This window comes from Motacilla alba, chromosome 21 (assembly GCF_015832195.1).
Source record: "Motacilla alba alba isolate MOTALB_02 chromosome 21, Motacilla_alba_V1.0_pri, whole genome shotgun sequence".
Taxonomy (NCBI): Eukaryota; Metazoa; Chordata; class Aves; order Passeriformes; family Motacillidae; genus Motacilla; species Motacilla alba.
This window is the reverse complement of record NC_052036.1, coordinates 4278083-4305106: the sequence shown is the minus strand read 5'-3', so window position 1 is coordinate 4305106 and position 27024 is coordinate 4278083. Positions and strand designations below refer to the sequence as shown.

Here is a 27024-nt window from a genome sequence, read left to right as displayed (position 1 = left end):
TGATACCCCATATTTTTACCTTAAAACATATCTGGTAAAAAGTAGAGTATTTGTTACAGTACCTCCAGCCCTGCATTCCAGCATGTATTTTCACTTCTGCTAGCAGTAGAGGTGCTTTAAAAAACAGCTAATGTAGCAGCAGAAGGTTTTTTACTTGAGCTGCTTCTGTGTATAAGCTGAAAAACTTAAAACCATTATAAAACTTGTGCTTTTGAATGGTCTTACATAACCTTTCCTGAAATTCAAAAACATTTAAGACTTAACCTAACCTCCATGTGTTTTTCTCCTAGGAAAACAAAAATTGCATACTCCTTTGCTGAGGGTATTGGTATTGGCCACTTAGTCCTGAGTATTAAAAAAAAAAAAAAGTCACTGTAGTGATGCTAGCTTTCCTATTGTGAGCTGTGTCAGCTGAATTGCAGCACAATGTTAAGAAGTAAACATTTCAGAAATTAAGCAAGGAACTGCTTGGCTGTGAGCAAGACATCCAAACAGGTTACAGAGCTCACATCCAAACAGGTTACAGAGCTCACATGCCTCTTGAGTACAAGGAAAGTAACTTACAGGCAAGCCTTACGGTGTAAAAGTAACTTGGCTGTTTTATCTTTAAAATTCTGTAGTAAATAGGTCTCACTGAGGACTTGGTCCACAATTCAGTGGTTCTTTTTGTGAAGGGGTCACTGCCAAAAGCAGCTGGAAGCCTTGCACATATTCTTAGACACCAGATTCCTGTGCTTTGGGAATCAGTCTGCATGATCCAAAAGCTATTCCATTTTCCAAGTGAGTAATTAAGGCTGTAGAGCTGTGGGGGAAGCTTTGCAAGTTCTGGCCAGAAGACATTTCTCTGCTCATCCCCTGGCACATGATAAGACTTGTCAGGACACAACATGCTTTTGCAACAGCCTGATCACATGTTTGAATATTTAGAGTTTGGACTCACTTGAGCAAGGCCTGACAGCTTGCCTCTGAGAGCTAGATTTGACTGGAATAATCACACTTCAAAGCAGTTACAACTTGATAACCTGAAGTTTGGAGGGTCCAGGAATTTGTGTTAAAGCAGGGCAGTGCTGCTCACAGGAGGAGCAGGTTGCCCACACTGCTCCCCTGCCCTCAGCACTCTCCTCCGTGCCTCAGGAGCCCTGTTGTCACCACCCAGCCACGTCAGGGAGGACTCCTTGGTGTCAGGAGGCAGCAGCTGTGCTGGGGCAAAGGGGTTCTGCCACAATAAACTGCAGAGGGCTGGGTCCAGCACAGCCCTACGGTGAGCCCAGGATCGTTGGGATGTGTCTGGCAGCACAGCTGGTGAGAACGGGAGGAGGGTGCTGGGTGCCTTCTCCCCCAGGCTCAAAACCATTGATAGCACAAGGAAAAGCTCAATGAGTAACTGACAGCAAAAGGCATCTGTCATATTCACCCTGTTTGCAGAATACCCTTTACTTGGTGAGTTTGACTGGCAAATCGACCCAGAGGAGCTGAGTCTGGCTGGTCCCTAAAGGAAAGGATGTTTGCCTCACTTTTTCCTGAAAAGAAGAGGCAGTGTTAGTACTAGGTGACTTGAAAAACCCATTAGCTTAACTTCACCATATTAACTTGCTGTTAAACAGATAAAGTCAGTAAATAACACAGAGCTGTAGCTGATCATCGGCTTCTTTTGCATCACAAGAGATAAACCAGAAAGTAAACCTGATTCGGAAGTATGCTGATTGACGACATCATTAAAATCTGCAGTCATTTAAATGCACTGATTGTTGTTGCTGTCATTAAGAGTTTTCCATTCACTCCCAGACTGCAGCAGGCACAATTACTACCATCCTGAAACTGCACAAGAGCACCCAACAACATCACACGTGCTCCTGCTGCAGCCTTGGTCTTGTTTTTAAACAGTGTGAGTGAACTGTTAAGTTTGAAAGGAAAAAAAGAAAGCATCATTCTAGTCCAGGACAACGACACCAATTTTGCAAAGGCAGTTCCTACAGCAGAGTTGCTGCTGATGGTGTTCAAACCAAATCTTGTCAAGAATTCAGGGTTAAGATGATGGCCAGATCAGTCATGGTGGAATTCCCAGCCTTCAAACTCATGATTACAGACTGTGGCCCTCATAAACACTTTTAATATTACAAGCTGTATGTTAAATACATACTCACTGGATTATGTCAAGAAGGAAATTGGAGATGAAGGTAAACCCTCATTTTATCTGCTTGTAGGCACTCTGCAGTTAGGTAACCTATTGATTTTCTTTGGGTGTACTTAATGTTCCTAGGGTAAACTTTTGTTTGTAAAGTAGGCTAATCTTTCCATTTCCTGTCAGCTTGCTTTTCAGAACAGTTTGTATTCATTTAAAACTGAACACATACAGCAAATGTTCTGTTTCACACAGCTTCCTGGCACTGAAAATCTAGCACACAACGTTTAATTATACTTATTAATATTCGTTAAATAGCACTGCAGAAATTTCTGGCTGCTGAGCTTGTGATTAGCATTTGTAAACTGAAAGAGGTGTTACCCCCACCCATCCTGCATCGTAATTCAGACCTTGCATAATCCCCACCCAAATACCTATTTTCATCCACAGAGCTCATTATTTTGTCTGAATCATATATGGAAGCCACACCTGTGATTGCTCATACTGTTGCTATATTATTTATATATTGGTGTGCACCTTGATCCCAGTTGTGGTTAATTTTGGAAAAGGTGTTAGGTATTCCAAATTTTAAGTGGCATGCCACTGAAACATGGGAACCATGACTGCTATTCATTTCCTTACAAAGTGATTCAGAGGAAGAGATGCTTCTTTCTGAAGATTAAAACTGTCATCCACACATTATTAACATGTGAAAGCCACAAAGTTAGAGAAGTGCAAATACGCTGCCATGAAACACCAGAGGAAAACCATGCCAGATAATCCCACCATACCCACCCTGAATCTGCTTAAGGATGCTAATTACTAATCACTTGAGCTGTCATAACATACTAAGAGGCCTCTCCATGCAGAAAGTCTCTGGATCAAGCATGGGGTCATCAGGCCTGACACAGAATAGCTTTTCCCGCCCACCACCTGCCCAGGTGACCCAAGAGACACGTTCTTGTTACCTACAATATTTATTTTACCTTTGTTAATGCGTTTATTCTTTTCACAACCACTTCAAGGACAGGGTCAGCACTACTGAGTGCCCTATGGAACTGGAACACACAACCAACCCTGTAAACTTTGCAGTGGTGAGGTGTCAGGCTCTCCAAGAACTCAGAGCTTCAAGGAAGTTCACTCAAAGGAGCATATCAGCTCATGCCACGGTGAGTCCAGCTGCTCCATGGCAAGGTGCCACAAAGGGAGACACCAGGGAACAGCAAGTGGGCCTCTGCCAGGATAGCCTTGCAATCCCTGCATTGTCATCTACTGGCTGTTAAGCAAGGTCCCCAGGAAAGAATCATATCAGGCTGCCCTTGGTGATTTCACTGGCCCCACATCATGTTGATCAGTCATTCAAGAAAAGTTTCCCTGCACCTCAGTTGCACACCCCAGCACTTAGAGCTTTAGCAATTGGAATTGGGACTGGGCTGCTGTGACGCAGAATCTACACAGCAGCAGCACAGCAACAGGCACATGGCAGAGCAGAGGCCTCCAACAACACAGGGCAGAGGTGAGATCACACGCCCTGATGCATTCTGCTGCTCTTGGGGTTCAATTGCTAGTGGGAGGGAGGGCTGTGTTTTCAGAGTAACTTCTCATCATGGTGAAAAAAAACAATGAATGAAAGTAACTGCTCTGTTAAAAGCCACAGGGACAGACAGCCCCACCTGAGACACCTTTAAAAATGGACACCAGCAAGGTGAATGTCAGTAAGCTCTTCTTTACACAGAGGCTGAGGGAGAACTGTCATGAGGCTCTGATGAAGAAGGGCTTGCCTGAAGGAAGGATGAACTGGTTAGTTCCTGATTTCAAGTTTAATGGTTTAGTGCAATTGTTTTGTTAAAGGCTGACAGCCTAAACATACATATTGTTAAGGGTGAGGTGACCATGTGAGGGCACTTTCTTCTACAGTCAATCATATCATGGCCAGTGCTGGATGCAGTACACAACTGGGAAAAGCCAAGGAGCCCATCACTCCCATTCACGGGGAATATTTCCAGGGAAGGAGCAGCCCTCTCCACTAAGACAGACAGCAGGCAGGGCCAGCAGTCCAAGCTGAGCCGGAGGTGATGCAGCGGAGTGCACAGGAGAGCTCTAGATTGCTCAGCCTCTCAGCTGCTGACACCTCCCAGGCCATTGCAGGGTGCTCTGGACATGCTGCCTCTTGCAGGCCACACTTCTGCTGTCATCTGAGCTTAATTGGACCAACTTGATCAAAAGCAGTCTCCACGATAAGCCAGGATGCTATTGCATGCCCTGGAGCACGCGATGAGTAAGGCAGCTGTTTTACAAGCAGTTCAGTTCACAATTTAACACCTGAGCTTTATGTCGGGCCAGTCAGTCACCTGCAGGGAGCAGCCAGTGCAACACAGCTGCAGAGCCCTGGAGGATCCCATGAGACAATATTCCCCCAAGAGGCTCTGTGCAAGGTGACCCACAAGTGCCCAAGACCCAAAGCTAGAGAGGCCAAAGCCTCCAATTCTTCTTCACGACCCAGGAAATGCCTGTGGACAGCAAGAGCATGGCAGGGGAGGGGAGGCTTCATCTGTTCTCCTCATTATGGGTGATTTGGACAGAACCACCGCTGGGCACCAGCCAGGGAATGTCACCCTAAGTGCCCTTCCTTTCTTTTTGAAATGATTATTAAAGTTGTTAATGCTCTGTAGTTTTCCAAAGAGGAGGGAGGAAAAAAATTTGCTGCAGGGGATTTATTTGAAAGTTGCCAGCAAAGCCTGTGTCTCTGTGAGCCCATCCAGGAGCTTAGAGCTTCATTATTCTAATTTCCAAGTACAAGCACTCATTTACTATCTACATGATTGAAAGGAAGGTAAAGTACTCCTTTGCAAAACACCATGGAAGAACAACTGAGTAGTATATCACATGTAGTCATGAGAAAAGTCAGCACAGATAAATGCATCATCTGTTGCTAGCTCTCTGAGACTGCAATTTCCCACCCAAGAGCAGATTTCCTGTGAAAATTGCAAACAATAGTGAACAGACTCATCACCACCCAAGGCAGCAGCTTACTTCCTCCCTATGTGCCAGTCACTGTCATGCCTAGCTGGTGACTTCAGGGTGAAAGTGCTTTTTCCACGTCATCTACAAAATAATAGAGGAGAAGGTCTGGGTCTGAGACTAGAGCTGCACGTATGTGGGAGTAGCAGTTTGTTTCTTAGGAGAACTCATGAAAACCTGAAAATATTTCAATGCACAAAAGTAGGCTGCTCCCAGAGTTGGCACTACTTAGAGTAGAATGTGTGCAAATTTAAAAAGTGGTTCTGAGATGACATAGAGACCATTCTGACAGCATAACTCATTGGAACTTAACAGCACAGAGAAACCAAACAGCCAGCTTAGAGAAGAGCTGTAACTGTAAGAACCTCAATAGAAAGATGCCTCTTCATAGTACAGAAATTCCAAACCTGAATTCTAGCAGCAAAAGCCCTGAAAAGAGCCTTTTAGAACCAAAGTGATTCCAACTAAACTACAGTGCAGGAACTATCCTTGTTGCCAGGTTTAGAGCCAGCAGATGATGCTGGATTGCCCAGCACCAAACCCTGTATTTTCCAGGAGTACACACAGTGGGACTGGCTGTCGGGGAGCAACAGCAGCAGAACTGCAGGCAAGTTCTGTCTGTGGCTCAGACGTGCTGCCACTGTAAGCTGTAAAAATATTACACCATCAATATTCAGAAATCAGAAGGATTTGCACAGAAATATCCCCAGTCCTGCTGGGAAACTTCCATCAGCTGTGGAAGGCTTTAGTGTGATGAATGTTACACAAGACTCACCAGACCCAACTCTGCTCTTTAGAGTATGAGTGCTTGCATAACATCCTCAGAAAACTTTTCTTCTTCCTCCCTCTACCATTAGTGGAACGGCCTTGAATTAAATTGTAAAAGTACAGAAGTATCTACATGACTTGGAGGGCCATAAACCCTATGTAGGGAGGAATTATTTAAGGTTATACAAAGGGTATAATTAGAAGCTGTTGAATGAAGTAAAGCAAATGAACAAGCCCAAGTATAAAAGCTTCTCAATCTGTGATGCCTTCTAGCACACAGAACAATCTTGTAGAGAGCAGAAAGGCTCCTAGAGCTGCTAGAGAGACTGAGTGTGACGCAGAGCACTGCAAGCCCTGACTGCTGCACCACCCAGAGCCAGCAACATGGAAGAGTTGTGTTACCTAAAACACAGGATCCTGGTTTTCCCAAGTCTGGACTCAGTTCTGGAGCCTATCATGTGCGTCAGCACTGATTCCCAAAGTGTGGCTACAAAAATACAAGCCAGAAATGATGCCTTAAATAATAATGCCTTAAATAATGATGCCTTAAATAATAATGTGGGTGCACTCAGAGACCTGGGCTCAATTCCCTCCCATCTGGGCTGTGTGGCTGGGCCTGCTCTGCACACAGAGCTCTGCCAAGTGTCCACAGATGCTCCTGGAACACAAGGGCGAGGTCTGCCCTGTGATGCCTTCCACACAGGACACATGCTGAGTGAAGGAGCTGGGCCCAGGGTCTGAGGCAGCAGCACTGCAGGGAATCCCACACCCTGCTCCTTGCCCCTGCCCTTCCCTGGATGCTTCTCAAGTGATGGCAGGAAGAGGCTGAAGGCCAGATAAATTGTGTCAGCAAGGACAGCCTGTCCTTTTTTGCTGTTCTTTCCAGAAAGCTTTTGATTTCCTGCCAAGTGATGATGCTGCAAGAACTGCAGAATATCCATTGAAGCTCAGAGCAGGGAGTGTTGTCAGAGCTGGGCTGTCAGCTGACAAATCAGGGCAGCAGGGAGGCACATCTGCTCTCATTTTACATATTTTCCTTTCTTTCCATACCACATGCAAGACCACGTTCTAAACATGCCGAAAGATTATCTAGATTTTTTGGGCAACAATTAATTCATTCACCCAGTGTTTTGCTGCTTATTTTTCAAGGTTCAAATGTTGCATCCCATGCCCTGCTAAAATGCAGTCTCCATGTAACAGCAATGCATCCTTTCTTCTGAAGGTAGAGTATGAGAACATGAACGACAGCATGGATGCAGTGCTAGGGATTATTTCTGTAGTTAACACCTCCCTACTTCTCTGTCACATCTTCCCAACCAAGTCATGGGTCATGCAGGCTGCTGAAAGACAGGTACTTTTTTCTCATTTTGGGATCACTGCTTATGTTTGCATCATGATGCATCTTTTTGCTGAAAGAAAAACCAAAACAATCAGATTAAGCAACCCTTTTTTGCTCTGACAGTCACTGTGGGCTTCATACCAAATGTAAGCATATACATGAATGGCTAGCAAGCTGCCCCAGGTTTGTAATTACTGGGTGAAGCACATTGCCTTGTGTGCTTTTACAGCTTTAAGTGCTAGTGTGCAGCTGGTTCGTATCCATTATGGTTCTGTTTGTCTCCACCCATTTTAAAAGTAAAACTTTTGTTCTCTAGAAAAGCATCCCTTCTCTGTTGCTGAGAGGGACATATTCCTGAGAAAGGATTTGCTCCTGCCCACAGTACAGCAGTGTGCACCTCACCTTCCCCTTTTGGAACGAAACTTGCAAAGAACTGCAACAAAACCAGACTGTTGACTCTCTGCATTTCTTCTGCCTCTTCTTCAGTTAGAAGCTTGTCAGTCTGAATGAAAATATTTCCCATCACTGCAAGTATTCACTGATGGCTCCAGCATCTATGCCCTCTTGTGTGCATTCCTGCTCCTAAGCCATAGAATACTTCCCAATTCCCTAAGAGAACTCATTCTCAATGAAGCATTCAAGCCCACAGAACAACCAGAATCAGGAGGAAAAATCCCCACATTATTCTTGAGAGATGATCCCAGGCATACAGCAGATGCCAACTGGCAGCCTTCTCATCAGGAAAACAAGCAACCCCCAAACCCTCCAGCTGCCAGGGAACAAAATGCTAAATGTTAGGGAAGAGTGGATGCATTCCCTTCAGTTGAAGCTGGGCTCAGTGGCAGCAGATACCCAATTACCACAGGTTCTAAAACTAAAGCTTGCAAATAATAACAAAAAGGCAAAAAAGTTTCAAGTGTACATGAAACAATGAGCAAAAAAGTACCTCAGCTCATCTTTCAGCAGCAGGTAGAAGAGGATTTTATGAAAAGAGATACTGAAATGTCAGGAAAAAAAGCATTTTGCTAACTGGAAGGCAACTTTTTTTCCCCTTGAATCAGCAAATTACTTCGTAACACTTACCCTAAGAGGAAAATTAGCCTTATCTTAGTTCATACACTTACTCACCCTAACTGAAAGACCAAGTTAATGACACAGAAAGAGAACCCAAGTAAATTCATGCTTGCTGGACATCTGCAATGTACAAGGTTGAGAACAGGGTCAGCTGTATGAAGGTAACTGTGATGCAAGCAGCACTACAATATTTTATTTACCAAGTCTTGTGCTGAACACAGTGGGAGAATCTGCAAGTTAAGCAGATACATCCATGGGCTCATTTTTCTGAGTGTTTTTCCCATTACCATTTTAATGGGAGTGGGAAAGCCCAAATATACACACTGAAAACCTCATTTCTGTAAGTTGAACTCCCTCAGCCTTGGAGAAAAAAAAATTATAATCAAATTTATGGCCACTTTGCTAATGCTTTGTATTCAAATATTTCTGCAAGACTAAAAACAATACAAGCATGGAAATATTTTCCTTCTAATGTTACAAAGCAGTGCTGCCACCCAGGAATGCAGAGCTTTTCCTGTAGTCTGAATTATGCCCGTTTACAAGCCAAGTAATTATTCCAGATTCTAGGACAAAGACTCTTTCCATCATTTGGTTTACATTTGCATGGCAATACCAGTTAGATGTGCAGATTTACCACACAAACTTGTAAAATCTTACATAGATTACAAATTTTGCATATCTTGAGCATATTTCAAAGCTAGAGAAACATATGAAATATTTCCTAAACAAATTAAGAGACAGCACATAGAGTTGAAGCAGTTCTTCCAGTAGTTATTAACAACACAGACATTTCTTAATTCTAAATTTGCAAAAGTATCCATGTATTTCATTACGAAAATGCAGTAATTGGGAATGAACTTGTTTCCCATTAAAATAAGCAATCATAAAGGCTCCTGTGCAGTAATTTTCTAAAGTTCAGACTATGCACTTCAGATGTATGCAGAACCAGATCTCCAGATGCTGGGGTAACTTCAGAGTCCACTGAGGTGCCATCCTTAGGCATGACTGCTGACAGAGCCAGGTAACACCAGAATGATTTGGTGAATGGAAGGGAGCAAAGATGGAAATTGATGCCAAGTTCTTAATTCTCATGGGAATACAGCTCCAGCACTTCCTCCAGAGACCTGTCCTGCAACTCCTCCAAACTGACAAAGGCTCACTTAAGCCAGGCTTGTAGCAACTTCCAATTTTTAGTAAGCAGAAACAAGCACTGCTGCTGGTGGCATTCTACCAAATCCAAACTTCATGCTGTATGGTGATTATCAGCTGTCCAAATAGCTCAATGGATCTGCAATCATTTAATGCAGAAAACAAATTTCAAGGTATCATGTTCCACCTGCAGGAACTCTGGGGTGCTTGACAAGGTATGTAAATTCACACTTTTAATTTAGTTCCAACACTGTTGGAAAATTAATACTAATTATTTGCCTTATTTGTACACAAGAAATTGAACATTTTTTAAACTACTTCTAGGTTACAACTTAATAATCTATGTCATGAAATTAGAGAATATCCTGAGTTGGAAGAGACTCATGAAGGTCATCAAAACCAACTCCCGACTCCACATAGGGCAGCCTAAAAGTTAAACCATAGAGCCAGGAGAAGTGTTGTGAGAAGCTGTCCAAACACTTCATGAATGCGAGCAGGCCTGGGGTCATGACCACCTCCCTAGGGAGCTTGTTCCAGTGCCTGGCTACCTTCTCATTCCAGCTCAGGCTTCAGAAGAACCGTGTGAGAATCTAAACAGATGTTGTTTTAAACAGTACAGGGTGGTAAAAAGGTTTCATGGGTCTGGGTTGGGAGAGAACACAGAAAGGAACAACACACCAGTAGGGATGCTCTATTTTTATTTACTCAGCAAACATTTTTCCATGTGATTTTTAAATGCCATCCAAGAACTAACTAGGATTATTACATGCTGGCTGCTTTTCTGTGATAGAGCTTTTTGCTAATGGGATCTTTTTCCAGAAATGAAGACCTTTGGTTTGTTAAGGTGTCCCAGTTCAGGTAAGTACAGTTACTAATTTCACCCACAATTAAATTGTATTTACAACAGTGCACATTACAGTTATTCTACAAAGGATAAGACTCTCTGTCTAAATTTGTCCTAGTGCCTCTGCCACACCTGAAGGATTTCAATCTTTCAGTATTAGAGGTGCCTTCACCTGTTCAGCCACTTCCTTGCCCAGCAGGGTTTCCACGATGGCCAAGCCAAACTCAAAGCTGGTGCCAGGCCCACGGCTGGTGAGGATGTTCCCGTCCTTCTCCACGCGGCTCTCCGAGTAGGAGTAGTGAGCTTGGGGAACACACAACAGCAACAGGGTCAGCGTGCAGCACTGTGTGCTCCACAGTGCCACAGAGGGCACAAGGACCCCAACACTGCCTCTGAGCAGCTCATCCCTGCCTGCTGTCCTCAGGGAGGAACAGGGCCCACAGGGAGCTCATTCCCAAGGTGTGGGAATGCCCCTCTGATTCCAAAAGCCCCTCAAAAAGATCTCACTGAGCCTGTCAGCTCCCATGAGGTTACTTCTGGAAGTCAGACTGCTTTTGTGGAGCTGTTCACAAATTTATTTTATTCCAAATGCATGCAGAAGATATTGGGGGAATCCATCTGCTCCCCTCCAGCCTCTTTAATGCCACAGAATGACCCTCCTAGTGTTTCACCATCCCTTCCCTTAGCCTGGAGAAAGAAGTGTGGAGCCATCAGCTGCCACAGAACCAAATATTACTCACAGGAGAGCAGGAAAGGTGCTCCCAGAGTTTGCTGTTGGGACCACTGAGGCAAAGAACCAAAGGGGCAAGAGATAGCTCAGCCTCAAGAGGATAAGGCAATAAATGCTCCTAACATGATAGCAGCAGGATTTCCCCAAGGATGAGAGTGTTAGTGCAGCCCTCTATTTTCCAGTGATATAGACTCAATTCAGGGAGAAAAACAAGAAAAAAAAGCTCTTTTCCTTTTGTTAAATTGTGGGTTCAGGTTAAAAAAAAAAAAATCTGAGAAGGGTTTGGACAGAAACATACCCCCATTCATCATTTTGTCTTTGGCCAAAGGATGCGTTGTGACTTTGCTTCCATACCCAATCCCATGGGCCAGAAGGGCAGTAGGACCTGTAAGAACACAGAGTTGCACCAGTGAGGAATTGCTTTCTGCTACACTTCCAGGAACAGACATTTGGGCATTAGGACCCCCCAGGGGTCAAAGCTCACTGTGGAAAGACTATTTTTTATAAACACTGATGCCAGCCCTACCTCTGAAGCAAAAAGCTCTCATATTACAGTTCACACTGATGTCCCACCCATGACTGTGCTGCCTTTGAAGGAGTGAAGAACAACCCACTTTCCAGACATTTTATTTAAAACTGCTTGATATTAAGAAACAATAGGTCTGCATTTCAATCTGAGCATTAATTACCTACAATTACTTTACAACCTTGTTAAACCTTGAATTAAGACTTAGGAGATAGGATTTCATTTGAGCAAGTCTCTACATGCTGCAGTTGTGTGCCAAGCAGTATTTTGGGCAGATCATGGACTAACTGTTCAGTTCTTGGTTTCAAGAGTTTCTCTTCTTTTCATGCTTCCTCTTTAGCCTGAATTTGAGTAAAAAATTTGTGTCAAGAAGTGCTAAGTCATCAGGCAGGAAATCCTTATGGGAATTCCAAAAGAAACTGAAGGCAAGATTTTTCTGACGTGAGTTTCATTTCTGTTCATTTGTTTAATTCTGGATTTAGTACAGGCAATAACCTCTTTTGTGTTCAGTTGGAATGAGCTCTAAGAATCATCATGCTTACAAGCAAAGGCCTCTACTGGGCAGATGAGAAGTTGGATTGTTCTGCAAGAGGCACAGATAAAGCAGGAGAAGAGCATCATTGCCAAGTTGAGGAATGTTCACAGCTCTTTGTGCCTAGCACCTAAATGAGGAAGAAAAGTAGAAAGCCCCTCCAGCAATGTACCAAAAATCCCCTCCTGGAACACACTCTGACTGCCTTTTATGCATTCATCATCTCTCTCCTCACTCTCAGCTTCAGCTCCCTAGACCAGCCTTCAGTTGCACTATTGGCAATTTCAGTATTGGCAATTTTTCACCTTGCTTGTTAAAACACAAATCTTACAAAGTTCATGATCTGGATACCAAGCTGTGCAGAATATGCAAGCAAACAACCCTCTCCTCAAACCAAGTCCATTTTTTTGCTGCAGCTCAAGAAGGGTGAGACTGTAATTCTATATTTCTGGCCTTCTTTCTGAAGCTAAAGGGCAGGAGTGGTTATGTGAGATAAATTTACAGCAATGACATTCTGCCAGTGCTGTACACTTGCAGAAAGATCCTCAGAATAAGCACACACTTTTAAAACAAATCCTAGCACACTACCTTCCAGTTCTCATTTTAAAGACAGTAACACAACTGATTGGAAGGAACTAGGTAACCACCAGAACTTGCAGGATAAATGTTCACAATCATTTTAGAGATTTCTCTGCTATTAAATTTACAAAAAAAAAATCAGATGCTGAATATATATATATATATATATATATATATATATATATTCAGGCACCAATTCCTGGTACTAAATGACAGGAACACAGATTTCTAAGACAGGAAACTCTTCATGCTCCTTCAAAATACCCTAATGCTTTAGAAAGCAAGACACTTTGTTAACCCACCTGCACATATTGCAGCAATCAGGCCTTTTCTGCTTTCCTGGTCCTTCAAAATGTCTTTCACAGCAGCAGACTGTATGAAGAAACATTACAAGTCATTGTTTGCAGTTGGTTATTTGAAGCACAGTTGAAACAGTTTCCACTGAAATTTCATAAACGTGTTTTATACAGAAATCCAATTGGAATTTTTCCTCCCTGCCCCAGGACAGAGGGCAATGAGAACATTAAAAAGGAGAAAAACTGAAACCAAGACATGCTTGCCCCAGAAGGAAAGAGGAAGGAAATCAGAAGGAACTGCAAGAAAGTACTTGACCTACATAAGAGCTGGTTAACCCATGGCCATAAAAAGTTGTTTGAAAATACAGGACCAACAGAAAATAGTAACCATAAGATACCCCCAGACAGTCTCTATCATTCTTAAGAAGATTTATATGGGATATTTGTCTCATACTCCATGGCTTACAAACTCTGTGATACCACCTAAGCCCTATTTGACAGATCAATTTGTTTGTCTGCTTGCCTTCCACAAGGAATTCATACCACCCCAGAGACAGAATTCCCCAAGAGAGCAGAGTCCCTTGGGTTTGGACAGTTTTGTGTCTCAGCAACAAATCTTCATTTGCAACTGTTTCCTCTTCATATGAATATGAACAGAGATCTTCCCAAAAAGCACAACACCTCTTCATTTTTATTCTGTTTTACTAGGTACTCATGGCCAAGAATTTACCCAGCTGTCCCACCTATATAATCACAAGAAGGCTGAAGATCATTAACAATTAGTTTACTGATTCATTCAGAAGTGAATTTTTAGATGCTGAACTGAATATGCAGGATTACCAAACAAGTGCTGACCACCCCACTACTCACGAGCATGCCCATGAATTTTTAAAATGCCAGAACTTTACCTCAGACAAGTTTTGAGCCCCAAGGTTCCCTCCAGGCAGGACCACAACATCATAAGGCCCCTAAACAAAGATAAAACTGTTCTGTTGAACAGAGGCTGATACACACATTACACTCTGTACATACATTACCTGTCTGAAGACCACTGCAGCTGATTCAAGTGGCAAGCAAAGAAATTTGCCTTTTCTTCCACTGAACAACACTTCCTGATCAGAAAACCAGTTCCAATTATGACAAAAAATACTATTTCCTGTTCCAGGAAAAGCCTATTATCAATTAAGTCTCTCACAGAACTGACTTTTAAGCCTAGTGCACTTAAAAGCTTCAGCAAGCAAGTGACAGCTCTTGTGATGTAAAGAAAAGTGGTTTTGCTCCAACCTTGCTGCACAGGTCTAATTATAACATTATTTAGCTTCCCATCAAAACTTTTGTCAAGCCAACCAGCAGGAAAAATGAAGCTGTGTGCCTGGCTCTTTGCAAAAATCAAATACCTGGGCAGAATTAAGAAATCTGTCTGAACCTAGCAGGCTATGAAGCAGGGTGCCACTGAAGGGGGGCACAGTGGGATGCACAGCTCTGTAATTCACTGCTACACAGAGTTAACACAACATGCAACAAATGTCCAAAGGTGATGCATAAGCTTTCCAAATTCACCTCAGAAACTGTGAGACTATGCTGGCCACTATATCAGAGAAAGGTGCTGACCAACCTCTTTTCTGGCATCTTCAAGACTGGCATCAGGACAAATGAAGACATCTCGACTGCACTGCACTGGCTCTTTTCCTGTTAGGCCTGCAACAGTCACCTTGATCTAACAGGAGAACAAATATATTATTATAAAACAAGAATTTAGGGCATTTTTCTCATATGTTAGGTCTTGAGTAGTACAAGCAAAGCTGTACTGAGAGCTTGTTCCTCTTATGACAGCCAAAATGGGGAGCACAGCTATGGCATGACAAAAGTAGTGGGAGAAGGTAATTTTTACTTCAGTCATTTCTATCTAAGTGAAATTGGTCTGTTAATTTAAAGTATTCTTTTCATTCCTAATGAGATAACAGAGTGCTACTACAACTGCAAGAGTAACAAACAGCAAAAGGAATCCCAACAGCCAGAACTGTAGTGAGTAACTGAATTTCAAAAGTAGCTCAAGGAAAGCTAAGCAATGTCATGAGCTGTAATGCACTGAGGTTTCCAGACCCCTACAAAAGAGGCAATTCCAGTTACTACACATGGAAGTAGCTGTGTTTTTTGACAGAGCAGGATTTACTTGAAATATGTGCTCTAGCCCACATCAGACTTGTATTTTGAAAGGTTACCAACAAATTTCAGTTGTGAGGCATGCTCATTAGGTGCATGACACAAATATTTGCTAACCAGTAAGGTGATGAGGGTGAATTTTCACATCACAGACCACACACTGAATTCCTGGAAATGAACATCAACTTGAGGCAATGATTTCCCCTTGACCAGGCACACACAAAGATTATTCACCGTCTGCATACTCACCCCAGCTCTTCTCATAACATCAGTGGGGATTACAGTTTCCATCTCCTCTGCCCCTTTAGCCAGAATCACCAATGCTCTCTTGGAGGCCATGTCTTGAGGCTGCTATTAGGGAGATGGTTGTGAAGGAAGGGCTGAGGGGGATAAAAAGACAACGTGGTTAGAAGGCAAATCCCCTCGTACAAATCCTTATGTTGAAATGAACAGTAATTTGTACTTTTGCCTGTTTTTTCATTTAAATCACCTCAAAATTCACCAGTTTAAATCAATATTCATACCATCCTGTTTAACTAAGGAGCTTTTTAGAAAGAATGCATTATGATATTAAAAGATGAAGGCACTTGGGCAAGTGGGAGTCACAGCACATCAGCACCAGAAGAGGAAGCAGCTTGACCTAATCAAGACCTTAATCATGACCTGTGTCTGACAGAGAGAGGGGTTCAGGGTGGGTGGCAGAGCTGTTTTCAGTTTGCACACCCTCATTCATTCCGAGACGAGTGACTCCTACCCAGGCCAGCACTTACAAAAAGGGCTTGCATGAGCTTTGACCTCATGTCTGGTTTTTAGTTTCCACCCAGCATGCTGCATGAGGAGTTTCCTGTGACCTAACAGTGAGTCGACCAGTGCCCCTGCAAAATCTCACCAACAGATTTTCTGGGTTATTTTGCAACTTTGTGGGGGAAGAAACACATGTGCACACGTGTGATGGGGGAGCAGACCACAGGACTCAGCAAATGGAACAAACCAGGCTTAAGACAATTTTTTTTTTGAGCTTCTAAATTCAAGTTGAGGTGAATGGCCAAATTTCCATTTGAAGGTTAAGTCAAAATAATTTTACATCATATAAAATACCCACTAACTCATACAGGTCTGAGAGAAGCCTGTGAAAGCATCTGTGAGGAGGCATTTCATGGGTTACTGCTCTGGAAGACAGAGATTTCTGTCCTGTGCAGGGACCTTCCATCTAGAACTGCATGTAGTACCTGGCAGCTCTTCATAAAATGTGATGCACGTTTAGGTGCCTACATAAAATAAAGTCATCCTCACTCTGCTTCAATTTCATCTGTTTTCATGTCTTTTCCCTTCTGACAGCCTCCTTTAGAATGTTATTTCTAGGATGCAGTAATACACAGCACAACATCCCACAGCATGCTGAACCAGCCCAAAAAGGATAATTCACTGTGTCAAATCATACTTTTAGGGCAGCTTATGTACTGCCAATGCAAAGCCCATTGATGAAGTACACCCAAATCACAGGTATTAGCAATAACTTCAGGACAACCTAGAGCTTCTTAACAGCTTGAGGGTGCACATTGATTCTGCAAGATTTTCATATGAAGCTGACTAGCAAAAAGACTACCTGAATAGCCACCATGCAGAAATGCTGCACTTGCTTTTTACTGAAGAAAAATAGTCTAGATCACAGTTTTCATTAATTCTTTAGATCACAGTTTTCATTAATTCTTTAGATTAATTCTTTTCTGTCTTTCATTAATTCTTTAGATGAAAACAGGCACATGATCGTGCAACCTTTACTCTTTCTCCTAGTTTTGCAAAATGCAGTCTCTCCATAGTGCCTTTAGATATTTATTGTACAACACTGCCAAATTCTTGAGCTTTAGTACTGTTCTTCATGTGGGTGCATATGTGAATAGCTGTGCCACTACTACGGAAAGACAGTTTTTGAGAAGGCAGAACTAAGTTACACAGACCTAACAGCAACTTCGTTTAACAAGTAATTTAACAATCTACCTACACATAGTAAACGCCAGTCTCCCATTTGCTCCTCAGTGCAGCTAAGGCCGCCTCAAACCCCTCAGCCAAACGTTCAGCCCTGCGCGGGTACACGAGCCTCTCTGGAGATGGTGACTTGCGCTGAATCACAAACTCTAACAAGGGCGGCTTTAAAAAATAAATCACACCCTCCAGTGCCCCGACCACAGAGCCCGCTATTCACGGGCAGGGCACGGCTGAAGGCTGTCGGGGGAAAGGGCCGCATCCCCGCGTTCCCATCTGCTCCTGAGGGACACGGCGCCATTCCCCGCGGCAGGGACGGCACGGGCCGCACCGGGGCCGAGGCCTCCCCGCGAGCACGGCGGAGCTTCGGGCCCGCAACGCGGCCGCCTGGGCACCGCAACCCCGCCTTGGGCTGCCGAACCCTCCGCCCACACCGACACCCCCCGCCCGCCAGGGCTCCCCGGCCCGGGCCCGCGGCGGCGGCGGCCACAACTCACCTCAGCGGGGCCGCGGGCGGCTCTGGGGCGCTCCGCCCGCGCTCCGCCCCGGCACCGCCCGCCGCTGCCCTGCGCCGCCTTCACCGACACGCTCCGCTGTTCTCACGGTGCCTCGGAACGCAGAGAGCGCTCCGGTGCCCGCACCGAGACAAGAGCCATCTCCTACGGCGGCGCGACCGCAAACCGAGCTGCTGCTGCTGCCGCTGCTACTACAACTACTACTGCTGCTACTGCTGCTGCCCCTCGGGCAGCCCCGCACGGACCGAGCAGAACCGAGCCTTGCTCTTCTCCGCCCTCTTCCCGAGGCGTCTTCCCGATATTTGTTTCCCTAGGCTCGCGGTGCACAGGGAATGCCTGTGGCTCAGGAATGGTGTTGCCCCTGGTTTTAAGGAGTTTCAGTGCTTTGAAGGACAGACAGAGCTGTTAGCGGGGACCTTTAGGACTGCAAAGCCCTACTGTGTAAAAGACTGCTGGCAGGCCCGGTCTGGCTCCGGGCTCACGAGAGCTCCGGCAGAGCAGCTCAAGTCCAGAGGAGGAGAGCCGGTCATAGGGAAGGAGCGGGGAGGGCTCTGCTGGGATCGGTGTGGGGTTCAGCTTCAGGTACGGGGCGCTTTGTGTGCTGCCCAGAGCGGACTCCGCTCAGAACCCTGGACAGGCTGGTCCTTGTTCTGCCTGCCCGTGTGCCGGGCACGGGCACACGGCTGATCCGTTCGCTCCTCAGTTACAACTCCGCACCCAACTCCGCAGCGTTCACCATCTCTGCTCCTGCCCGCGCTCCGGGCCCGCCTCAGGGACAGCACCGCCCCCGGGGATTGGCTGCGGGGAGGTGCAGGGGGCGGGGCCAGGCCCGGGATTGGCTGCGAGGGGCCGCAGGGGGCGGGGCCGCGCCGTTCCCGTGCCGGCGGGGGGGTCCCGTACCCCCGCCGTTCCCCGCGGTCCCCGCGGTCCCCACGTGCGCTCAGATCTCCCGCACGGCTGCGGCCTGCCGGGCCCGCCTCTCGCCCTCCGCCTCCCGGGGATTCCACGCCGCACTCACCGGGAAGCCCCAGTGGTGAAAAGGGCGACCGCTGACCGGCATCGCTGAGAGAGCTCTGCGGGCGCTGCCCGGCAGAGCTGAGGGGTCGCGCCTCTGGGAGGGTCCGGAAAGTCCCGCCGGGCCGGGGTTTCCCCGCCGCCCCCGGGATGACGCAGCCAGGCCCCCCGGGGGCGGCCGCTAAGGGCCGGTGCCGGGTGTCCCGCTCGCAGTCCCTCCGGCCGCGCCGCCCCGCTCCGACCCATGGCTCCGGGCCGGGCGCTGCTGCCCGCGGCGCTGCTGGCGCTGGCGCTGAGCCCGGGCCCCGCGGCCGCGCTGCCCTGCGGCGCTGGCTGCCCGGCGGGTAAGGGCCGGGGCGCGGTGACAGCTGTGTCCATGCCCGCGGTGACAGCTGTGTCTCTGCCCGCGGTGACAGCTGTGTCCCGGCCCGCGGTGACAGCTGTGTCTCTGCCCGCAGGTACGTTCGTAGCGAGCGCCGACTGCGGACGGGGAGCGGGCGCGTCCTGCCGGCCCTGCCCGGCCGGCACCTTCTCCAGCGCGGCGGGACGCGGCGGCTGCAGAATGTGTCGGCAGTGCGAAGGTACCGAGCCCTGCCGTGACCTCCTGTGGCAGCGACGTGCCCGGGCTGGCTGGCACCTGCCCGGCGGGGGACGCGCCACTGGCCTAAGGACGCTGCGTGTCTGCTGGGCTTCTCGCTGAAGCCTGGGGCTTGTGAGAGCCGAGGTGCGGCCTTTGCTGCACCACGCTGGGCATGCTGTAAGCTAAAACTGGTTTTCCCCTTGCAGGACTGTTTCAGTATTTGAAAAACTGTTCCTCAACGAGTGATGCTGAATGCACGTGCAAGCAGGGCTATCGCTGCGGCAGCGCTGGCTGCACCTACTGCACCCGAAGCTGTGGCGTGGGCCAGGAGAACACCAGGAACGGTAGGATCACCTTTCTCCAGCTGCTGAAAGCTCCTTTGCTTCCTGCACCAGACATGCTGCACTGCCTCTTGCACAGTGCAGGACCAAATAGAGGAAGGACCTCGTCAGATAAAAGATGCCACTGCTGCTAAACAGTTTGCATGGTGTGTGGAGTAAGCTCAGGAGCAGACAAACCCACCACACTGAGCCCTAGTACAGCTCAAATCATGCACCAGTTAGTTCCCTTTGCATGGCAGCTCTTTGGTTGCCAGCATGAGGGAAACAGAACTCTGGAGCTAGGTTTGTGGCATCTTGTGCCAAATCAACTGGTTTTTTAGCCAAGTACTCCTGGTCTGTGGCTGACAGGGAAAGACTTGCCTTGCATACTCAGAGCAGCTTACAAAGTAGTAATTCTGACATTGTACAAGCAGGCAAAAATAATGTTTCATATGTTGCGTTTTAAATGTTGTACAAATTTACCTATTACAATTTTACCTACTTACCTAAGGTTGCCAGACTTGCCGCTATGGAACCTTTAACGATCAGCCCAATGGCTCCTGTAAAAACTGGACAATGTAAGTAAACTAAAAAAAAATAAATTTAAATGCTACAGCTATTACACTTGACTGGAATTTAAGAAATTTTTTTTCTTTTCCCCATTTTGCTGTAAATGTCCTTCAGATGCTCTGGAAACCAAGTCCTGGAGCCTGGAACTCCAGCAAAAGATGTCATTTGCAAACATGCTTCAGTTAATTCCACTTTAGTCACTACTCTACCTACAACATCTCTCGAAATTCCATTTTCTATCACTGTGCCAGGTGAGTCATTGTGTAATATTGCTTATGGAGGTAAAGAATTATGACCTACTTAAACATGCTGCAGCTCATTCACCTTCCATTTAAAGCAAAAGTCCTTTCTTCTGTGCATTTCCAGTGTTGCACACTGATCCAGAAGCAGAATGGGAGACAAACTTCAGCTAATTCAAGGGCAGTAGAATTTTGTTCTGTTAAGACTCTCAGAGAATGTTGTTTGTTTCCTAGGGAAGGATGTTCAGACAGACACAATCAGGATTTCGCTCGCTGTGGCTGGGCTGTCGTGCTTAGTGTTTCTGCTGCCTTTGTGCATCTGCTTCAGTGTCTGGCAGAAAAAGAAGCTACACGCTGTCTTCAAGAAAAGTAAGATAAATCTGCTCTTCAGTTTTTCAAGCTAGACAGAAGTCAGGAATCCAGATTAAGAGCCTTACAAAGGCAGTTGCAATAGCTTTGGTTTTTTTCGGCCTTGTACGTCAGAAGCAACTGAAAGGGAAACAGTTTTGGAATTTTTATTGGAATTTTTACTGCACTGTGGGTGTTAGGTCAAGTGCATGCTTATCCTTAGAAGTGGGCTATTTGTGAGAGATGAAAAAACTCAGCTGCTCCAGTTAAAAGTCAGGTCAGTTTATGACTTCCAAGCATCATCCTTGGCCTGTGTGGCTGTAACCCTCTGGAGTTCTCTCTGCTCCAGAGAGGACACAGGGCCTGCAGTGAGTGTCTTGGAGCTCTGGCTGCAGTAGGAGAGGGGGCATCACTCAGGGTGTGCTGCTACACAGGTGCAGAGTCAGCCTGGATCCAGCACTGCCCTCTGAGAGCTGATGAGTCCTGGGCGAACACAAGAGTTCAGCACAAAGATGAAGCTGATTCCATTCAATGTCATTTATAGTTGGTTTGTTCGGGTTTTTTGGGGAGTTCTCTCTCCCTTTCTCTTATTTTTCCCTGTTCTAAGGATAAGGTCTGAATCTTCTAGTGTAACTCTAAGTACAGAAGACCATAGCAGTCCAAAAATCTATTTCCCTCATGCTGGTCTTCCTTTCATTGCCATGACAGACAGAGCACCAGAGGCCCTGCTGAATTAGGGAAAACTAAGTGTGATAAATTAGTTTTAGCAGGTACAGGTGCTGTAGAGGAATAATTTCAGATTATAGAACAACTTGGAAGATTTTTTTTTTCTTCCTGACATCCTGCATTTGTGACTGAGGCATGGTGAAATAAGATGGCTGAATAAACGAAACAGAAAGGGGACATTTGTCCAGTTCTGGGCCCCTCACTTCAAGAAACATTGAGGTGCTGGAGTGAGTCCAGAGAAGGGTAACAAAGCTGGGGAAGAATCTAGAAGGTAAAGTCTTTGAGGAGTGGCTGAGGAAACTGGGCTTGTGTAGTCAAGAGAAAAGAAGGATCAGGGGAGATCCTGCCCTCTACAACTCCCTGAAATGTGGCTGTAGCCAGATGGGGATCAGCCTTTTCACCCAGGCAGCCAGTGAGAGGACAAGAGGAGACAGCCTTAAGCTACACCAGGGGAGGTTCAGGTTGGAGATGAGGGGGAATTTCTTCCCAAAAAGGGTTGTTAAAGATTGGAACGGGCTACCCAGGAGGTGTTGGAGTCACTGTCCCTGGAGGTGTTCAAGAAACAGCTGGACATGGCACTCAGAGCTCTGGTCTGGTTTACAGCATGCATGGTCAAGGGTTGGACTAAATGGTCTCAGAGGTCTTTTCCAACCTAATTGATTCTGTGAATCTGTTCTTTTTTTTCAGTGCACACACCTGAACAGTCAGTTCAGGAAGATGATGCCTGCAGCTGCCGCTTCCCTGAGGAAGAACAAGGTGAATATCAGAATCCTGGCAAACCTTCAGAATTGAGAGATCTTCTGGTGAACTAGAAATTGGACTGTCCGAGTCATCCATATTTGAATTTTCTTTTGGAACACAGACCAAGAACCTGTTTATGTAAATAGAGCGTGTGTCAGCACACGAGTGTTAGAGCAGTAAATAGTCCGGCCACTGGGGAAAAGGTGCTTTTTTTATATTTCTTAAAAGATAATAAAAAATCCCTCCAAAACAGTTTGCTGATTTTCTTCCTCTACGAGTAAGGATATTTCTGACAAGTGGTTCCTGATTTTCATGTAGAAAGAAGTACTGCATTTAAAAGCTCTAATAGAAGTGCAGAATAGTTTTCTGGTCCCTCATTAATGTTACCTGAGCCATAATTTACATCCATTCCAAAAGCATCTGAAGCTAAAAAGAAGAGCACATTGTAGAGTCACTGGTGAAACTCATGATCTCTTACTACCAGCCATCCTCTTGAGTCTGGAGCCAAAGCTCCTCCCAAAGTCTGGCTCAAGCCCAGCAGTCCTGGGGTTTGTGTGCAAGTACAGATGGAGCTCATTTGATCCCATCACCCTTGGAAACAGATCCTGGCCTCACCTCTGCACTCATCCTTACGTGCAGGGGAAAGGAAGCCATGAAAATCTTGAGCTGCACAGTGCTGCACAGCAGCATCTGCTGTTGTGTTGGCTTGAGGGAGGCAGTGGAAACACTGAGAGAAGCTGTGGTTGACTTGAACTTAGAAATAGCTGTTACTTTGCAGCTGGCTCGCACCACCCTCAGCCCTACATCATTCAGCTTTGATCTTTAGGGTGACGTAAACTTTATGTACATTGCAGCTGTAAGTGTGATATCGTTGTGGTACTATTTTTGTAGCTGAGGTTGGAAAGATTTTGACATCAGACACTGTATCTGTCTCTCTGATCAAATACTGTTAACTTTGGTCTTGAGAAAAAAGAAAATACATGTTTGAGTCAGGACATTCGCAACACCATTTTTAACCATTTACAAACCTCACATATTTTATTACTTCAGTAAATGTTATTAAAAAATAGAATGAAAAAGCACCAATATGTGAGTTAAAGGTGATTTTCCCCTCTCTGATTTCAATGCAAAAGAGAACTATTTTGCATTTGAACAATGACAAGCCATCTCTTCATTCAGCAGGTCACGATAGCAAATTATTTTCACCAAGCCACACGTACACATTTTGATAAACTTATGTACAAGTAAATCCAAAATAGTAAGTTTTATATAGTGAGAAAATAAGCGCCATAAAAAGCCTGAATTATGAAGTTTTTATCCCTAGCTCAAGTCTTCTCTCTATTGGTGCTTTCAACCATGAGAATTGAGTGACTATTACATCAAAATCACAAACTTAAAGGCATGAACAGGACACATGAAAAGCCACCAAGCTAATTATAAAGCTATCTATTTACAAATCAAAGAGTGACCTTTGCAGCATTGACTATATCTTGGAACAAGATAAAAAGAATATTTCTGCTTGTCATTAATTTCTAGCCCAAACATAAGGTAGAGAATTAATGTACACATCCTGTAACTCAAAACATATGATGTTTTCTCTTTGGAAAAAAAGAGGTAACAATGGGAATTCTACATGTTGCTAGTAAATTCTGCATATATTTTGAAATATATTTTGAAATGTTTCAAATAAAGTGCAAACCCCTTATTCTTCTTGTCCATACCATCCCTGAAGCAGAAATAAATCTGCTTAGTGACAAGTGAGGACACATTTCCACCCAAACTGGAGTTCTGGACTCTTTCAGGGAATAGCCATTCACAGAAAAAAAGTACATTCTCAATAAAATGTTAGAAACAACCTTCCTTTCAATCAAAGAAGTATGTGGATAATCTTACCTGTGACTTCTGTCATTTGGGAGTACTGAGGCCTGAATTAATGATAAACAGATTTTGTTGGCACACACCTCTGTTGTCAAATGTGTGCAGATAATGCACTTCCATTTCACAACGATGCACATCACCTGGCCACAGAAGCAGCACAAGAGACTGGCTAATTTGTTACTTCTGGGAAATACTTCAGATATATTTAAAAGCAAAGACATTTATAAATAAGGAAGACTGGAAGATAACATATTTTGGAAAGTGAAATAAATCGTGGTACAATTGCAAAGGAGAGATCAGGGGAGTTCACAGCATGCAGTGCTTGCTCACTCCCCAAAAACTTAGGCAGCAGAGCTGTATTTTACATGGTCCTCCCAGAACTGAAAATAAATACAGGTGAATTCATCTGTTTTGCAACCAACTCCCCAAGCAGGACATTCCAATGGATAACAAGAGCACCACTACAAATACCAAGATAGCTGGAGTGTTAGCCATTTTCAGATTAATACATAATAGGAATTGTGGCTGTCTATAAAAAATTCAAATTACAGCCATAGAATCATGCACTTCCTTGAACATCATTCTTGTGTGGTGTGTCATTTACCTTCACGGTGATCATTTAGAACACATGTATTAGAAGCTTGCTCCCATACTAGACCTCTCATAAACAGAGATTTAATAAAAAAGTACTAAAGAACTTGCTTAAATATTCCTTTTTGTTATGCTTGTAGCAGACAGCTGTAAAACCACTTCTGGCAGCATGCTATGAAAATGCAGTAAGCAGACTCATCAATTAAGTTTAGGAAGTGTTAAGTTTATTAAGTGTTAGGAAGCTCACATCTGCAAAAAAGACACATACTTGTACCTTCCTTTTTTCCTTTTTAAGTTATCCTTTTGTCTTCTGAAAAAAGTCCATAGCAGGTAGTAAAACTTCAGTCAAAGGTAGATAATATGACAAGGGGCCACTATGCAAACCACAAAGCAGAAATGGTGTCAGTATGCAGTGTTTTAAAATACTTTGTTCTTTGCTTTTACAAAGTGCTACATCGTAGGATTTAGGGATCACCAGTGACTAGATTAAAACAAACACTGTCATCACAATTAAATTGCTGCTAGCTTTCCTGAATAGAATTTGTGGCTGAATGTGTCTGTTTTTTAACACAGAGGATAGCAGCCTTCCTGCCTGCATGTGGAGCACTGTAAAAAATCTCTTCTGCAGGAATGGTGAATGGGAAAAGCTGCACTGTATTTTTTAGCACTGGTGATTAAAACAGAAGGAAGCAGTAAAGGCTGGCTGTCCATAATTCAGAAGAAGAGCTGTGAAAAAGAAGTATTTTTTTGGCAAATAGTTGAGAGTCCTTGTGCATCTTGGCTTCACAGGAGCTTTTAGTGAGCACTCAGGTTGTTCAGCACCTGAGGAACAGGTTCTTTGAGTTGTCATGGTTACAGGGAAGGGTTCCAGGGTTACAGCACTGTATGGGGGTGACCATCTGTGTGGTTATTCTACACCACACACATCACACTGGGGTGTGGCTTTTCGGGCAAAACAGCTGGGGGGCTGGAACTGGAAGTTCAGCACCTTGCCTCACTGGCCGGAGCAGAGGGACTGTCCCCAGCCAGCTCTGGTGGCCTTAGTTCCTCTGCTGCGGGGCTGAAGGGACAGCTTTGGGGTGCTGCTGAGCCAGCAGGCCCAGGTGGCACGAGGTCAGCACCCAGCAGGGACATTTTTTCCCCTCCAAGAGTGGAGAAGTGGCAGCACAAGCATCTGCAGAAAAACCAAGCTCGGTGAAGTGGCTGCACAACTCTGATTTGAACAGTGGAGTTCTGGGGGTTGTTTGTCTCTGGTTTTTGCTGTTTTCAGGCTGGGCGGGGGACATCCACCGTGGGAGCTGTCCTCCCCATATTGCCTTTGTTTCCCAAATACTACACAGAGCAGGACAGAGGAATGGTCAGGACAAAGGCAGGATTGACAGGAAGCATGTGCCAGCATGGGGCTTTTTTTTGTTCCCTATAGTAAATACCCTTTTGTGGGTGAAACATCTTCTCTTTTGTATATTTTTGCTATTAATGCAGCTGTTGTTGTTATTGTGTGTCTCATTTCTCTGCTTTCTGGTGTGAGGAAATTGCTGTTTCAGACCATAATCTCTCCTTTGCTGTCCCTCCTTCACTGGAAGGGGTAGAGGAAAGAGAGTGGCTTATTTGGAGTTTAGCTCTTCCAAGCTCCAGGGAGACTGAAGCCTTTCAGTACTCAAAGGGAAGTTATAAAGAAGAGGGAGAGGGACTTTGTACACTGACAGTGACAGGACAAGGGGAAATGGTTTTAAACTAGAAGAAATTTCAATTAGGCGTTAAGAAAGAAAAATTCATTTAAAAAAGTAAAGAAAGAAATTCTTTACTTAAAAGAGTGGTGAGGCCCTGGGAGAGGTTGCCCAGAGAAGCTGTGGCTGCTCCATCCCTGGAATTGTTCAAGGTTAGACAGGACATGGAGCATCCTGATCCATTGGTAAGATCCTTGCCCAAGGCAGGGGAGTAGAACTAAATGATCTTTAAGGTCCCTTCCAGCCCAAATCATTCTGTAATTCTATGGTAACTCTTTAAGTGTTCTCTGCTTTCTGTGCATTTCTCTTTTTTTGACAGTCATTTAATTTATTATATAGCAAGCAAAATGGAACTGGGAATGCCCTGATGACTCTCAAGCAGCCCAGGTGGCCTAGGATGAGGTAACAGGCCAGATGCAAGCTTTTTGAATTTCCATCTGTTTTTCTTGGAAGTCAGAAAGTGTCCTCTTAGCCAGACCATGTACAGAGGCCCAAGTGATGTCAGCAGAGTTCTGAAGGCATGGAAGAAGGGGGAAAGGTCTCTTTAAAGATAAGTATAAGCAGAGGAGCCTGCTGCTTTTTTATTGCTTCCAGAACCAGCACCATTTCCTGGCACAGTTAGTGGCATCAGCAATTAAAATCATGTTCA

The 27024-nt window shown here is 45.0% G+C and overlaps 2 protein-coding genes across 5 annotated transcripts; one reads left to right on the top strand and one right to left on the bottom strand.

The window, feature by feature from the left end:
• Positions 1-10154: 10154 nt before the first annotated feature.
• PARK7 (Parkinsonism associated deglycase) lies at positions 10155-18797 on the bottom strand. Of its 3 annotated transcripts, none has more exons than XM_038159791.1 (7): positions 18660-18797; positions 15393-15523; positions 14596-14697; positions 13889-13948; positions 12987-13056; positions 11346-11432; positions 10155-10620 (listed from the first exon to the last, which is right to left on the bottom strand). In XM_038159791.1, exons 2-7 carry the CDS (start codon positions 15480-15482, stop codon positions 10460-10462), a joined length of 570 nt encoding a protein of 189 aa, XP_038015719.1. In that variant the 5' UTR covers positions 15483-15523; positions 18660-18797; the 3' UTR covers positions 10155-10459. The 3 variants fall into 3 exon arrangements, with proteins under 3 accessions (XP_038015719.1, XP_038015718.1, XP_038015716.1); XM_038159790.1 differs by lacking the exon at positions 18660-18797 and adding an exon at positions 17624-17767; XM_038159788.1 differs by lacking the exon at positions 18660-18797 and having other exon boundaries at positions 15393-15551.
• Positions 18798-18878: 81 nt separating this feature from the next.
• TNFRSF9 (TNF receptor superfamily member 9) lies at positions 18879-22920 on the top strand. 2 transcript variants are annotated; one of them, XM_038159783.1, is made up of 7 exons: positions 18879-18999; positions 19114-19236; positions 19442-19579; positions 20067-20133; positions 20240-20376; positions 20604-20733; positions 22126-22920. In XM_038159783.1, the coding sequence occupies exons 1-7, from the start codon at positions 18900-18902 to the stop codon at positions 22136-22138; spliced, it is 708 nt and encodes a 235-aa protein (XP_038015711.1). In that variant the 5' UTR covers positions 18879-18899; the 3' UTR covers positions 22139-22920. The 2 variants fall into 2 exon arrangements, with proteins under 2 accessions (XP_038015711.1, XP_038015710.1); XM_038159782.1 differs by having other exon boundaries at positions 20599-20733; positions 22126-22431.
• Positions 22921-27024: the final 4104 nt, after the last annotated feature.